General features: G+C 36.8%; 1 protein-coding gene across 2 annotated transcripts; it reads left to right on the top strand.

Moving 5' to 3' along the window:
• Positions 1 to 2125: 2125 nt before the first annotated feature.
• Positions 2126 to 3229, top strand: LOC126782658 (LOB domain-containing protein 37-like). 2 transcript variants are annotated; one of them, XM_050507954.1, is made up of 3 exons: positions 2126 to 2189; positions 2259 to 2527; positions 2616 to 3229. In XM_050507954.1, the coding sequence occupies exons 2-3, from the start codon at positions 2314 to 2316 to the stop codon at positions 3068 to 3070; spliced, it is 669 nt and encodes a 222-aa protein (XP_050363911.1). In that variant the 5' UTR covers positions 2126 to 2189; positions 2259 to 2313; the 3' UTR covers positions 3071 to 3229. The 2 variants fall into 2 exon arrangements, with proteins under 2 accessions (XP_050363911.1, XP_050363910.1); XM_050507953.1 differs by lacking the exon at positions 2126 to 2189 and having other exon boundaries at positions 2197 to 2527.
• The last annotated feature ends 14418 nt before the right edge of the window (positions 3230 to 17647 follow it).

Genomic DNA, 17647 nt, shown 5'->3' with positions numbered 1-17647 from the left:
GATGGAACATATTTTTAAGAACTTCATTGTATTGATATCTTTTATGCTCCTCGTAACTTCTGAATGGTAAAATAAATCATAAGAAAATCTTTTAATTTGTTGCATCTCCTTGAAGAAAATGCAAGAAATATGACTCATGATACGAACTATATATGCCCATCATTCAAACATGTAGCTCGATCGAGCTCTAACCATTGCCATAGTATTTACTGTATGCATGCGCTCATCGCTGGACTCAAAGCACCTTACAAGCTGACGACAACCATGGACTACCACTGTCCACCAATGTCTACGTTCTCGAAGGCACCCGAGTGAACATTGAGAGTTCTCGTAATTGAACCCTAAACCCTAGTTAGAGGCGCTGTGAATAAGAAAAATTAAAATATAAGTTAAAGACTTGCGTCAATCCCATGTCAAACACTAATGATGTCCAACTTTTGGGGAAGAATGAAGCTAGAGTGGGAGATTAAGGATAAGGAAAGCAATATGTAAATTTGTCTTGGCCATTGTCCTTCCCAAACCACATATGTCCTTCAAACTCCTGAAAGGACGCATTTCTAACACACGAGGGGCATTAGTTAATCTTCTTAAGTAATCACTTATATACATTAGGTGATGCATGAAGCCAAATTAAAGTGATCGAGCTGTGAAAAGTTAAGTGTGTATATTGGAATCCCATTCTCCACAAACTTTGATGATCATACAGTTTAATAAGCATGTTTTGTCTTAGCTAGCTGGCTAATAGGATAGAGATGACACGTACCCGAGTCGCGACCAAAATTTCAATGTCTTTTACTTCGTCCCCATCGTCATTTTCGATCAATTAGCCCATACCTAGCTTTCTCACTTAATTTCCTTGATGCCCATTGCCCTAAATCCTTGTAAGCACGTATTGCTGTATGCACCTGAATTTTTAGCCAAACAATTGCCACTCACAAAATGCTCAAAAACAAATCTTCTTTATGCATGCTTATAAAACCTCATAATAGAATTAATGTTAATCTTGTAATTTACGAAGAACTATCAAATAATTCATGACTACATATATAATTAGGGTTTTAGTTCTTATTTTCTTAACTTGTATTTTTGGCGATAGCTATGTAATTACACTTAACATGCATTTTTTAGGTTGCTAAACTCTTAATTTTGAGGTCGCTCTAATGGTCAAGAGCCGCAAGGAAATTAATCAATGGTTGTGTTTTATTCGATATTTAATTTAGATTAATTTTTTAATTTATCCCATTGATGACTCAATAGAATTTTTATTTATAATTTAAACATGCCTTTTGTTATGAAAAGAAAGAAGGAGATTCTTCTTCCATTGTGAAACAATAAAGAATAATTTTCCCAAAAGAATGGATCTACATCTATACTCAACTCATCTATACTCAACTCTATTGGAGCCTCTACAGCTATACACAACTCAATTGGATCCTTTGGAGGGTTAAACTCAATCCAGCTAGACCCCCACTCCTTAATTGTTGTGAAAAAATTAACAGATTTATTATGAACTTACTAGCACTAGAGTTAGATGGCTATATGGAATTTGTTTAGGCACTCTACTCCAACAGCAAAAAAAGGTAAGAACACCAAAACGTATTAACTTGTTCTAGCTAGCTTTGCATGGAAGAGTCCAATGAGTAGTACAAGAGAGCTACAAGGTTGTGCAATCGGGAACTAAAAAAAAAAGAAGAGAAAACAGAACGAGAATCTGATTTTAGATTGTAGATAATATCCACGCAGAGGATATATATCCGACGGTGGAGGAATCAATGAACTGGGTATTCACAACCGTTGCGCGGGGACACGCAGCCGTCCATGATCACCAAGTTTCTTGGAACACAACTCTAAACAACCCTAGGGATGAGCACAGTCATCACTATGCACTCAACCCAATCTGATCGACCTAACTTAACCATAGTGTACCCAAGAACTCAACTAGGCCAATACTATATATATGGTGCAATTTTCATTGGTTATATATTATAATAGATGTAATTAGTGAAAATCGTTCGATGTATAATGCAGGGATTAGAAAGTATGTAATACTAACATTCATATATAGTGCATGAGAAACTTAAATATTAATCATACACGATATGATTAAGAGGGAGGAAAATTGTGGTGGGTGGATAATAGCTTCTATCCGACTGCACTCTCACTATACCTATATATATAAAGCCATACAGGTAAGCTCCTAAATCACAACACAAAAACACTCCCACATAATCTCATATTCTCAATTACCAAAAACGCAGGCTCATCATTACTAAGCTACACTTCACCGTCCATTGGTCGGAATAAACCATTTGGATGATAAAAACTATAATTGATGCTGGGAAGATGAGCTGCAATGGATGCCGAATTCTACGAAAGGGTTGCAGCGAGAATTGCATGCTACGTCAATGTATAGAGTGGATAGAAGACCCTCAAGCTCAATCTCACGCCACCGTCTTCGTTGCCAAGTTTTTTGGCCGCGCCAGCCTCCTCTCCTTCATCAACGCCGTCTCTGAAAACCAAAGACCCGGTATGTCAACATGATATAGCCAACTCTATTAGATACTAGTTACATCCAGAGAAGCATCGATGATAATGATCTTGATTGTTTGTTTCAGCTTTGTTTCAATCTTTGCTGTTTGAGGCTGTGGGGAGGACTATAAATCCCGTGAACGGAGCAACGGGGCTTCTCTTAGCTGGGAACTGGAAGGTCTGCCAAGCTGCGGTAGAGACTGTGCTGAACGGCGGCGCATTGGAGCCACTTCCAGAGTACAGTCGTCGTGCCGTTCACCACGTTAGACAAAAACGGCGGGACGAGGGCTATTTCTCTAAGTACTCGACCAGAGAGAGGCGGCCAGCGGTATTGGCTTTCAACGACGATGACGAACGGCCTGATCTTAATCTTAGTTTGAAGGCATCGTCGGAGTTGCGTAGAGATGATCATGACAGAGCGGCGACGCCGTCGTCTGTCGAAGGCTCGGAAACAACGACGTTTTCAAGAAGTGGTTCGTCATCGGCAGATTGTACTACTAATGATTTACAGGGAACAAAGCTTCTTAGACTATTCATTTGAGGCTTGTGGGATCGAAGCAATCTTCAATAATGTGGTTCTTCAATTTTACTAGATTGATCTTCTTTAACTTTTTTTTGATACTTACATCTTCTTTAACTTGGTGTAATAAAATTTCAATGTGGTCTGGGAATAAATATTATAACCTCGATCAGCTGATTACTTTGCAGCCTCTTGTGCATGGTTGTCTTTTTTTATTGACATCTTATCGTGGATTCGAGAAAATGAAATGGAAGTCTTCTTTCAATTTGTGTTAGAGATTTCAATCGCCGTCTGCGCATTATACGTACAAGTATTTGATGATATATAGCACACTATCTCAGCTTAATTGTTTCTGGCAGGGATACCTTTCTTCTATTAATAGAAAATCTAAGGATTGATTCAAGAAATACATTTTTGTTAATTTATGCAAGTCAGTTAGTCTCGCAATTTAAAAGACTGGAACGCAATTCTGAGTATATATTATAAACTACTTGTCTCTATTAAACTTGAATTTTGAAACTTCTTCAATATTGTATATAATGTTGATTTGTCTGCTACAGTATCAAGATTAATAGTACGTACTATCAACAAAAACATATTACATATGAGATCGATCCCACAATAATATGCAACATGTAGTTATTATTTTCATCGATCGTTAAGAAACCATGGTTCCAAAGTGGTTCCCTACCAATGGTGGAGTACATGTCAGCACTCCAAGAATCGAAAACGTGGTCAGCCACCCAAAATCCAGACACGTTTCCTCCACATTAGGTAACCTAGCTTTGTTTCTTTGGTTCAACACGCATGCATTCAGATATCGATCAATCGGGTCCATTTAGATTCTAATCTGTGCACGTAGCTTTTAATTTGCTAGTTGATATATATTTGCTTAGTTGCCGCATCAGTCAAGATAGATCATAGATGAGACGTCAACAATGGACTCCAGCTCCATCTTCAATATTTGGTGCATCCTTTAGATTTTTTTCAATAACTTCTTGCATCCTTTAGATGCATATATGAGGTTGTGACAGAAATGGCAACCCCTTCCCCCGGTAATAATCAATAGATCAAAGCTCAGTGAGCTCACCAAGTTTCTTAATTGTTATATAGCATATATAAGATATTTTCCTTAATTTGACAGGAAAATTTAACCAAGGATATTGGAGAAGCCAAATGGATAGGGTCGACCCTAATAAAATCAACGATTTGTCTTTTGTGGTGTTCATTGTTTCATACACAATTTTCATGTAATAAAAAAAACGCAATTTTCATTTTTCAATCCAAAAGAGGAAACTCAGAGGTGATTAGATTAGGTTTCTGCTCCCGCCGGCACATGTAAATGGTGGCTCTCCTCATACCCAATGTGCTCGGAATCGTAACATGGGGCTGTCGTCGTTGAGCTCATGATACCAGTCAATCCCAGTCAAATCCTTCAAATTCTGCTTGCATTAACACCATCTTAGTGACTGTCGCCACTTAAATTTGATAATGGAAATAGTTGACTTGATCGGTCAATGTTATCCGACGTCCGAGTACTGCTGATTTGATCGGGATTTCTATAATGGTCGACATCGTATGGTCCTCCCCGTTATCCATCGTCGACCTTGAAAGATAACATTCTTTTTTCCTTGAAACACCATGATCCATCTCTAGTCACAATCCTAAATCATATTCTACTAAATCCAAGTAAGTACCAATTAATTAAGCCACAGACGACTAACCTTTTTCCAACACTACTACTTGGTACTATAATATCAGAAACCCACTTTCCCCAAATCCTCTGCCTAACACCTCTATGAAACTTTAATTCAAATTCTCAGGCCCTCCTTTTCCTTTCATACAACCCTTCCTAAGCCAATCCATCTTTGACAAAACCAAAATTCTCATTCGTCTTCTCCAATTTAGCCAAAGTCTTATCCACTCTAGGCATCTTGCCCTTCTTCCTATCCTTGTCTGAGGTCTCGGGCTTCATTTCCGAACCTGAAAATGGGGTATCTCTGTATCTGCAGCTGTGTTTTAAGCTTTTCAGAGGATGTTTGGTACATGAGACTACATGAGATTAGACTGTCTTACCTAAGAAAATAAGACATAACCCACGTTTGATTGGAGTAGGGATTATTTCCAATGGGGTATAGTGCTCTGGCCCAACTCCACATCTCCTTACACAAACCCCCCAAATTGCATGGGATTGTAGGACACCATTGTAACTCTACTCTTTACTTTAAACCTACCGATACCGGCCTTCACAATATTCTAGCTACGCCTCAACCAATTTTTGCTAGTGCTCGTCGCCGCACGTACTCCTCTCCAAGCCCATGCCAACCATCATGACCATCCCCGTCTATAGGGCTGTCAATGGGTCGTGTTGTGTGTGGTTCGTGTTGGGTCAAGGTATTTTGCGTGTCACAAAATACAAACGCAAACCCGATTCATTTAATAATCGTATCGAAAATTGAAACTCAAACCCAACTTATTTATTAACGGCTTACTAATAGGCGCAAAACCATCTACAAAAATAGCATATTACCAAATCAATTATATCAATGTAGTAAATGGAAAATAGGGGTCATTACTCATAGAGGATATGTGAAACTAAGGCTTAAAAACACAAACAGACACTTAAAACCAGAAATCTGGCATACTCGACTTAGGAGCGGAAACCTAATTAATTAGCTAATCTAGACTCACCCCAAAATTACAAAATTAAATAGACACTAACTAGACACAGTGGCGGACTACCACACAAAGTTTGAGGGTATTCAGAATTGGTTTGATTGGTGAACAAAAAAAAAACAAAAGTACTACTAAAAACAACATATTAGAAAAATATATATGGATGTAAATATGAGAAAAATAATAGTTAGGAACTTCTCTCCACCACTAGATATGCTTCAATCACCCCAAAATAATGTCAATAATTATAGATGAATGCACTCACAGTTAAGCCAATGCCGTTAGGTCATTAACCATATTACGTTCTCTTACTTGTCATATTAAGCGAAATGTCGGTATCGACTTAACTATATTCTCAATTAATTGATCTATGAAATTTCGGTATCTAGACCAAAATAATTAAAATCATGAAGTTCTAAGAACGTTTGAGTTACAACAAAGAATCTAAGGTCAATGTCGGCAGCCTTAGATTATTAAGCAATCACTTCATACAAGTACCTGCAAAGAACTTTTTATCTCTCACAAAATATGCAACGATATATCGGTCATATACATATTCAAGATAATAAAACCCTAAAACATGCATCAAAGTATCAACCCAATGAGACATGCAATAGAATTATCAATAAACAATCAGTGAAGAAATTCTCATCTAAAATTATATAAATCAATTGGAGTTTGAAATCGAATATATATCTAGAGCTTTGATTAGCCCCTAACTATCAAGGAATTTAGTTACACATAATCTTGAATAAAAGCATCAAACAATACGTGAGAGATGAATTAAAGGAGAAGAGACCGAACTTACTTTTTCTTGTGGAGGCTTGATGAGATTTTAGCACCTTGAGGAGATGTGGGTTGTAGCTTGAGGAGATTGAACGTGACTTCAGTTCGACTCTCCTTGTCCGTCTTCTCCCATTTCTCTTCTCTTATTCTCTTTATTTTTTCTTCCCCTCTCTCTTTCTCTCTTTCTTCTCTCTATTTTTTCTTCCCCTCTCTCTTTCTCTCTCTCTCTCTCTTTCTCTTGGTTGGTTGTGGAAAATGGTGTGTATGGAGATGGTGGTGATGGAGGTTTTATAGAGGATAATGGTGGTGGAAAAAGTAGAGAAAAGTGAGAGATAATGGTGTAGTGAGTGAGGTGGTTGGTTATGGAATACGTGTGTGATAAATGAGGAAGTGGGTGATCAAGGAAGGAAGTGGATGATCATGGAGGAAGTGAGTGATCATGTAGGAAATGAATGATCATAGAAGAAGTGAGTGATGACTAGGTAATGATGGACCTAGAGGTGATGATTACACCCAAAATCAAATTAGATTTTTGCATAATATAAGTGTGAGTTTTTGAAATGAGGAGCCATGATTTTGTGAGAAAAAGAGAAAAATGGTGTAGTTAAATCTCAACTAAAAAGATGAGATCTAGTTGTGATAGAACAATGTGTTGCTCCTCCATAAAATTAGCCTGAAAATGCATGGCACCACCAAAAGTGGTGGTGTTCGGAAAATTACCGGAATTTCACATTTTTCTCGTATTGTCAAGATATTCGAGTTAGGAATTGGATTTCTCTATCTTTCTTCTCTCTTCTTCTTTATTACACTTCAAAATACCTAAAAACAAATCAAGTTAATTAAAAATATAAAAACATTACAAAATAGCTACGTAAAAGGAATAATTAACACAATAAAAGTCACATAAATATGTAACTATCAAAATACCCCACACTTAGCTTTAGCTAGTCCTCAAGCAAAACACTAAACTATGACTCTGGAAAGACTCAACAATAACACAGACTACAAAACTCTAGTGCCCTTAACACTTTGTCTCAACAATCTCCCTAACATTGCAATACCAAGATCACATGACATATCAGGTCAATCCTCAGAATTTAGAAGGTTAATGTACATGACACACATGCAACATGTATGATGAAGATGTAATCATGGTGAACGTAAAGCTATAGTATGTAATAAACAAGTTAAGATTCAACCTCACATGGGTACGCTATAAGTGTTTCTCTCAACATATGTCTAAGGTTTTCACTCAACTCAATTACTTGCCAAATAGACCAAACCATATGCTTAACTTTTGCGACTTATCTCCACAGATCAAAGGCTGCTTATCTTGAGGATAAAAAAAGACTTTATAAGGTTGTAATGGGGTTAATCTCTCAAGTTTATAAAATAAAAGGGATATGTAATTCAAACAAGTTCTAAAACCTAGTAGAGCATCAATGAAGAGATTTTTTCGAACTTTACAACCCTTAAAGCATCTTCACTATAGAATTCTTCCAAATATATCACCATTGTGGCTGAATTTCATTTTGATGGGCTTTCATTTCATTCTTTTCATCTACAGTGAACCTATGGTATAAGCTAAACATCACAAAAAAACATATATATATATATATATATATATATATATTACAACACAAGTAGCTTGATATTCCATACTTATTTCTTTGCTTCATCTTCACAATCTTCCGCTTTGGTCTTCATATATATGTCTCATGTACAGCTCTACTAAGTTCTAGAACAAATGTAAAGATATAACTATTCTAAGGTTTAAGGGCAAGTTATGTGGGTGATGACAAAAAAGACCATAATGTACGTAAGCTCAATGTGGCTAACTAAGGGCTCCACATCTTGTGTACACAAAATATGGGTACATATGACAATAGTGGTAGATCTTAAGTGCCTTTATCACTTCCCCAATCAAGATATATAATGACTATAAGGTTTGACAAACATAAAAGCAAGTTCTAGTAATCTTTAGAGTCCATTAACTTAATCTGCGGCAAGTAATTGACACACAACAACGAAAACATGTATAATCATATTTAGGCTCAATCGCTCACAGGTTAATGAATCTCAACTATGTTTAAGCATGTTGATGAATTTGTACCATGTTAACTCGTTTCTACATCCACTACATATTAACACATGCACCATATATCAAGATTAACCAAAGAAACTCAGCTAACATAGGCACATGTTGCACTCTTAGTACCATTTTAAAAGATATAAGCACATCATAGACTAGTTAAGGGCCCTAAGACTCAAACAAGACTAGAAATAATTTTTTTTTAATTTTTTTTGTTTTTAACTCAAAAGGCATACATAAAAGACTCAAAATTACAAATATAAACATAAACGACAAAGATATCATATAAACCCCACCTCACACTTGAAATTTGCATTGTCCTCAATGTAAAACAAAACTAAAGCATGCAACACATCAAACAAATATGAAGCAGAATATCTATGCCATCACAAAACACACAACAAAACACACAAAACATGAAAAATAACAAAGGAGAAAGAATGAAGAATGCAAATCTGGAATCCAAGCTTCTCCACCAACATGGGTTGCCTCCCAAGTAGCGCTAAGTTTAACGTCAGTAGCTAGACGGTACTTATAATCATTGCTCCACTGGCACGGGATCGCGGAGATGTACTTCTTCCACATCTCTCACCATTACAGGCTCCTAAAACGGTTTGAGCCTATGTGCGTTCACTTTGAACGTGTTCCCATTCTTCAGATTTTTGACCTCTACTGCACTATGAGCAAACACATTAAGTATAACAAAATGCCCACTCCACCTAGAACGAAGTTTACCTAGGAATAAACATAGGCGCGAATTAAAAAGCAAGACTTTTTACCCAACAACAAAAGATTTTATTTTAATCATCTTATCATGAAACATCTTGGTTTTCTCCTTGTAGATTCGATTGGATTCATAAGCATTATTTCGAATCTCATCTAGCTCATTCAATTGTAACTTCCTATGAACACATGCATCATCAATATCAAAGTTAAACTACTTAATAGTCCAATATGCCTTGTGTTCAAGCTCTACCGAAATATGGCAGCATTTCCCATAAACAATTCGATAGGGAGATATCCCAATCGGTGTCTTGTATGCTGTCATGTATGCCAACAAGGCCTCATCTAAGCGTTGACTCCAATCTTTCCGGGTTGGTCCAACAGTCTTCTCCAAAATTTGTTTGATCTCCCTGTTGGATACTTCTACCTGCCCGCTCGTCTGAGGATGATAAGGTGTTGTCACCTTAGACTTGTTATAAAAATGGGAACCTCCATCACTGATGATGTACCTGGGAGTACCAAATCTAACAAACAGTGATTTCAAAAATTTCAAAACAACAGCAGCATCGTTAGTACGAGTGGCCACTGCCTCCACCCACTTTGAAACATAATCGACTGCAAGTAGAATATAAATATTTTGCTGAGAGCTAAGAAAAAGTCTCATAAAGTCAATACCCCACACATCAAAAATCTCAACAAAAATTGGGTGCTGGGGCATCTGATTTGTAGGACCTATGTTACCTGTGAGCTGACATATGGCACATGATTTATAGAACTCATAGACATTTTTGAACATAGTTGGCCAGAAGAAGCCACTTTCAAGAACCTTCATTGCAGTTTTCTTTCCAGCAAAGTGACCTCCTTCTACATGTGAGTGACAAAAAGTGAGAATAGATTGAAATTCAGTTTCATGAACGCACCTTCGTATCAACAAATGAAGGATGGGTCAAGTTACTCAAGTATACATAAGAAGAAATTGAAAAGGATTACATGGGGAACATATTACATAAATGGAAGCTAGTTGTGGTTGTGTTAGGGGATTCAATGTTAGAGGCCTCTGGAACCACCTACAACTAGGTGGTGGAAATGAAGACCATGCCTATTGGTGTCCCTCCATTTCAACGGCCTTGAGGATCTTTAGCAAGCTAGCTCAAGCTAATCCAACCATAGAGAGTAATCACCTATACAACAAGGATCAAAATTGTCAAGTATGAGATGTGTTGAAGCCCCAAAATCAACATATGTATTCCTAATTTCTCATAATCAAACAAAAGCATGTTCCTAAACTCCTCAATATTCTGCAAGAACAGACAAGAAGTCAATAACTAAAACGATATGGGAGAAAGAAAAAAAATACAATGATGAGGCAAGTGTGGATAAAGAGTTCACAACAAATTGCAACAAAAAGAAAATCAAGGTAAATCTACACTCATGTTATCTTTGCAGACTTCCTTGAACCTACCTCAGATCAATGGTTACACCTTCATTTTCCTATTGATAACCAATTTTGATTCAATTGTAATTAAAACTTTATAAAGAAAGCTTACCTTTACGGACACAACACTGCTGCTTGCTTGCTTCCATTTAACAACGTATGGTTAACCAGTGTACTTACTTGATTTTGTGACAACTCACTCTCTTGTGGCCATTGCCAGCGTTGGGCGGGTTATGGGCGGGTTTTGCCGAGTTCGCGGGACTAACGGGTTAAATCCGTTACAACCCGTTAATCTTAGTGGGTTATAACGGGCTTAACCCGTTGGGTTTGCAGGTTGCCCGTTGGAACCCGTTAAGGTCATTTTTGATTTTTTTACAGTATTATATTATTATAATTTCTCATATATAATTTTTTTCATTTTGTAAATTTTTTATTTTCTCATTTAGGTTTTTTTTAAAACAAGTACCTTAAACTCTATTATTATTTGCTTTCTGAAAAAAAAAACTCATTTGGTCTTATTTTTGACAACAACAATAAGGATTTGTTAAATTTAATTAAAAAGTGCAAAGATCTTCAGTTGGTTTGGCTTTGTTGGTCCATTGTTAAGTCCGACACATGTTCAGTGAGTTCATCTACATCAACTTAGCATTCATCTAAAATAAATGTAAGAAAAGAAAACAAAATTAATTGATATAAATAAGTATTAACACAAAGAAATTAAGAAATGCTAGAAAGTGATAGAGAATTTACCTTTCTTACCAAACAACCAATCTCTAGTACATAGCAAGGCTTGGACGGTTTCAGGCAATAATGAGCTACGATATTGATCCAGTACTCTACCGGCAATACTGAATACAGATTCAGATGCAACAGTAGACATAGGAATCGTGAGCACATCACTAGGTAAGCAGAAAAGTATGGGATACCGAAATTGCTCCATCCTCCACCAAGAAAGAACATCTAACTTCATTCTTCTATCCAACCTGTCATCATCAAGATACTTGTCAAGTTTAGTTTTCATACTCGAACTTGACCGGTTCTTGTAAGAGGCATCAAAATTGTTCACAATATAAACCAAACATGCAAATTAGTCATAATGTATCAATACCAGAAAATTCATAATGTGTAAGACTATTAATTGTGTTTACTTGCAAAATATTATCTTCATCTTTCAGTTTGATAGCAACTCTCACTCCTTAAAGTATCATCGAGATTAGACCACCTCTCCATATATACATCAAATAGGGAAACTAATGTGTCCTTGAATTCCTCGAATTCCTCAGTCTCTTTGCCATAAAGCTTCTTGTAGGCCCACTGTATAAAATGCAATTTATACCGAGGATCCTGCACAATTGTAATACCAAGGATCAAGCCATAATTTGACCAATATTTTTCAAACTTCAAATCCATCTTGAACAATTAAGTTCAAGGAGTGTTCAAGATGTGATCACAACATCTAACATGGAAAAATTTCCCATTTAGCAAAAGTAGCCCCCTAAAGTTCAATGAGTTCTCAACTTCTCAACAAAAGAATCATTTGCATATGCATTATCTAATGTAATTGAGAACAAATTCTTATCAATTTCCCACTCACCTATCAATGAATTTTTTTCTTCAGCCAAAGCACTACCATTATGAGGTGGAGGCATGTAAGAAAAACTAAGAACTCTCTTGTGCAATTTCTATTTAGTATCTAGAAAATGTAGTGTGAGTGTCAGATACCCATAAGTTGTTTGAGAACTCCATAAATCACAAGTCAAACAAATCCTCACTCTAGCACAACTCAACATATTCTGAACCTTAGACTTCTCACTTTCATAAAGTTTCGAAACATGGGCCTTAACAGTATTTCTACAAGACAACCTAAGTGAAGGACACACAGAATCAAAAACAGCCCTAATTCCTTCATACTCGACATAGCTAAAAGGAAAATCATGCTTAATAATGGCATCAATCAACAATTTTGTAAACTTTTCAGGGTGAAATTTTGAAGAACGTATAGCAGAGCGAGGGAGAAGCCACATTACCTGAAGTGTAACAAATGTCATGATGACGTAACATACTAGTAGTCCCCGTAAGAGGATCACACTTATAGTCGACTCCACACTTATTGCACACTGCACGTTGTTCTCCATCCGTACCCACATCCAGTCTTGTGAAGGATAGCCAACAACGAGATTTTCTATTTCGCTCTTTTCTTGAACTTGAACTAGATACTTGTGCACTTCCAACAATATCTTCTTCTTGTTCCAAGTCATTATTCATCTGAAAAACAAATCAGTAATAAAACAAATATAACTAGAACATCACATAAAGAGAATTACCCTAAACAATAATAGTATGAGTTATTTCTTGAACATATCATAATGCAGACCCAGCTTTGATATATCATAACTTAATATAAAGACCTTATTTTCACGAGATTCTGATTATGAAATAATCTTTAAGATGTCCTATAAACCTTTTGTGAAGACACTAACTTCATTTAACAAACCAAAAAGTACAGGTTTTAGTAAAAACACATCTGGGTTGAAAACTCGGAAAACCTGATTTTCAGAATATAAGTGGTATTGACCTTCAACTTTGAAAAATCATATCTTAATATAGAAAGTTCGTTTTCAAGTGATTAAAACTCTGGTATACTCTGTAATGTGTAGACTACAACTTCTATGAAGACGACAACTCCAAATACCCTACCGAAATATACATATTTTAGAAGCAAAGTGACAGTGTACAAAACTCAAAATAACTGATCTGCACAATTTCTTATTGCATATCCTTAATTTTTTAAAGGCATAAATGCCGATTTGCACCCCAAATTTAGCTGAAATTGTCAATTTGCACCCCGAACTTGCATTTGAGTCAATTTACCTCCTAAACTTGGTACAAATTGCCAATTGACACCCTGAACTTGTATTTGAGTCAATTTACCTCCTAAACTAGGTAAAAATTGCCGATTTGCACCCCATCCGTTAAATTTAACTGTTTCTATCCAATTTTGCGTCACATGTAATGCATTTAAGGGGTAGTATTGTCATTATATATTTATTCATATTGAATAATGAAATAAATTAATAAAATTACTTAAGAGGAACACTTGCTACAATGTTTGTTTTTTCGAAACATGTTATTGATTTATATATTTATTATTTTATGTGATATGGTATGTTAAAAGATATTAGAAAAAATATGAATAAATAAATACATTGAAAATTAAAAATAAATGTGTGTTTCAAGAGAATTACTATTCTACCATTGTGTGTGTCTTAGCCTTATTAGGTTTCCTGTTAGAGATAGATTCGCATCTCTGTAATAGATTAGGACTCTGAATCCTACGAGATTGTGGTTATGTAATGCCTATATATTGGCCTCATTATCAATCAATAAACGGTTACGTTATGTTCTATTACGTCGTTATTATTCTCGTTTTGTTCATCATCCAACAAAGTGTACATATAAAAATATATTTATACACAACACACTATATTTGAATGAGTGGGTATATTGAATATATAATTCAAAGTAAGGTTAAGTAGGTAGAAAAAAAGATGTAAATAAATAATTTGATTAACAAAATAATCCTCATTTTAAAGAATATTTTTATTTGTTTTTAATAAAAATATAAATAGAAAATGACAACATTACCCCTCATGTGCATGACATGTGACGCAAAATTGGATAAAAACAGTTAAATTTAACGGATGTGGTGCAAATCGGCAATTTTTACCAAGTTTAGGAGGTAAATTGACTCAAATACAAGTTCGGGGTGTAAATCGGCAATTTTTACCAAGTTTAGGAGGTAAATTGACTCAAATGCAAGTTCAGGATGCAAATTGACAATTACAGCCAAGTTTGGGGTGCAAATCGGCATTTATGCCTTTTTTAAAATCATAACTTGATCTAGGAAGCTACTTTTAAAGAGATTTCAATTCTGAAATGATCATAAGGATGTGTGCTACAATTTACATGAAGAAACCTACTTTCATTACTGAATTGAAAATTACAATATCTTAGTAAAATGGCATCTGGGTCCAAAATGTAAAAAGCTTATTAACAGAATGCAGAACTTTGCTTTGACGCTTGAACTCGACGAACGAATTCTAAATCAAATTACATGAAACTACACAGATAAAAGCCTAAAGTATGAGCTTTTAATATATGCAAATGATTTCTGATATAGATGTCTTAAAGACTAGAACAAAACTTGATTTACAAACTAATCTTACCTTTGAATATCACAACCAGTAGCTTCCTTAACGAACCCAAATGATATAGAAGCCACCGAATTTAAGTTGGGTTGATCTACTGAACCCAGAAAACTTCCAAATGCTACACAACCACACACGAACCCTATTGGAGTCCGAAATTGCTAGAGCAGATTCCAATTCTTTGAAGAACAACTAAGAACCCAAAATCTCAAAATCGAGTTAGTCCGAAAATCGATTAAATTGGAAAACTAAAACCACCAAAATGATGAGAATGACGAGATGAATGATTCTCATACCAAAAACTATCGAATTGGCGACTGGAAACGCATGTACCACTTCAAAGAGGAGAAGTCTCTATAGTCTGTAGAGCGGCGTTGCTTATCGTCTCTGTAGTCTCTAATGAAATGTCAGGTCTATAATTGGATTTTATTTTCTTAACGGGTTTACGGGTTCCATTAGGCTGCCCGTTTTCGACCGTTGGTTAGTAGGTTGTCAGCCTGTCAACCGGGAAAGCTTATCGGGCGGGTTTGGATGGGTTTTTAATGGGCGGGTATCAGGCGATTAACGGGTTCACATGCTAAAATTCCAGGTTGCCCAGCATTAGCGGACCCGTAGACGAAATCTGAGTGCCAAAACCTTAAATAACGCTATACCAATGTGACGTACTCGAGCACTGGCTAGTTCCACTGGGTGGCTTGGTATCGGACGGTGTCTTCGGAAGCGCGGTAGACCCAAGCGTTGAGGCCGTCGGTGGTGGAGAGGTCGAAGCGGGAAGCGAACCATGTGCCCTTGATGAAGATGGGCTGTGAGTCTCTTGGTTGGAGCTTCAAGCACGAGTGCTTGGGGACCGAGGCATCGTCCTCCATTTGCGTTGAAGAAGGCAAAATAAGGAACAAGGAATCAGGGAGTTTTGGAGGATGATTGATAGAGAGATAAGAGAATAGTCGATGGAAAAGACAAAGTTGAAATAGATCTCGAGGTTGGATCGTGTAATTCCTTTAACTGCATGAGGGTACCTACTGGAATTTTATAAGTTTCATTAATTGTCGCTACAGTGATCTCCGCGTCTCGCACGGCTTCTGCTTCAAAAAGCTATCATCCCCTACTTCTGCTTATTGGGCTTAAAAGCCCTGACTTCTGGAAGCAACAAGTGAGAAGCTGATTTACCAAACACTTCTATGGGCTTTACTTATAATCACTGGAGGCAAAAAACTTTACCAAACACAGCCTTAGAGTTTGCTTATGAGCAAGGTTTCTCTCTGGTTTTATTGGAAATGGATGCACAAGTGGTTGAACAACAGCTACTTCAGGCGGCTGTTCCAAATACTAGTCGTACGAGATGCCTTTATGATGATGTGAACTTGAAATTGTGGCAACATGATGGTTGGAAAGCTTGCTATATATATTAATAGCCAAGGGAATCAGGTTGCACATTTGGTAGCAGCTTATGCTTCTACTTTGGGAAAAGAGGAAATTTTATTTTCTTCTCATTCTTTTCTTCAAGTTGTAGTTATAGCTGATTTTTGTAATCTATTAGGGTGCGTTTACCAAAAGGTAATGGCAATGAATGCATTGGGTGTTCGGGTGTTTGTGGGCAGCTCCCCTATCTTTGATTCAAATTTCCCAAATCTGGGTTTGGTCTTGGTGGTTGTACCGATCATTTCACTTGGGCTTGATCTTGTTTCTTTGATTTTTCATTGAATTGCAGGGCTATGTGTGTTTTTTATTTTGGTTTGTACAATAAAGTTGGCGATCGGATCTTGTTTCGACGACTCAACCCGACGGCGACAAACTCCCGCCCTTCGTGGGCTCTCTCGCCCTCAGTGGGCTTTAGCTCCCGCACTTCCGTTGTTGGAAGTGGTGGGCGTTCAGGTTGCTTTGGTGGCCGGGTGATGACCACTCTCTCTTGCCGGTGGTTGCGGCTTCTACCACCCTGTGTGGTTTATCCTTGTTCTTCTATGTGCCTCCCTTGACCAAGCTAGTTCCGAGTTTGGATTGTTAGATGTTCCGGTAAAAGGTTTCGTCGAAAATCTCGTACTCGGGTTCATGCTGCAGTGCTGGTTTTAGTCATGTTCTTTTCCTATCGTGTTTGTGTCGTTGTCTAGTGTTTTCGTTTCGTATTCCTGTTATCTTCAGTTGTTTAGCTGTGTCTCTTCAGATTTCATGGATCCTCATTTGGATTACTGTCCCCAAATTATTGTAATTCATCTTAAGTGAATGAATGAACATTTGATAAAAATAAATATAAAAAAACAATGAGCTATCTTCAATATTACTTGCACCCAACCTTTAGATGGTTGTGACTCACATGATAACTTTTCCAGTTTTCCCAGCCCCATCCCATAACATGTGGTCTGCAATCTGCACGACTGCCTGTCTGCAGCACTAAAGGTTGTTCTAAATAATCAATTATCATAGTTCACAACCGTATATAAAGTTTCTTGATTGTTATTTTTTCTTTGGCTCAGGCATTGGAGAAGCCAAACTGCCAAATGGGATAGTCATACGGCTACCCTCTGGTATTCATTGTTGTAGAAAAATTATAGAATCAATCAGAAATTGGAAACTCAGAGGTAATTTGATTAGGTTTGTGCTTGGCCGGCGCAGAATAGGGGTAGCCCTCATATCCGCCGTGTGCTGCTCGGAACTGTAACATGGGGCTGTCGTCGTTGAGCTGA

This window comes from Argentina anserina, chromosome 2 (assembly GCF_933775445.1).
Source record: "Argentina anserina chromosome 2, drPotAnse1.1, whole genome shotgun sequence".
Taxonomy (NCBI): domain Eukaryota; kingdom Viridiplantae; phylum Streptophyta; class Magnoliopsida; order Rosales; family Rosaceae; genus Argentina; species Argentina anserina.
This window is presented reverse-complemented; position numbering and strand designations above follow the sequence as displayed.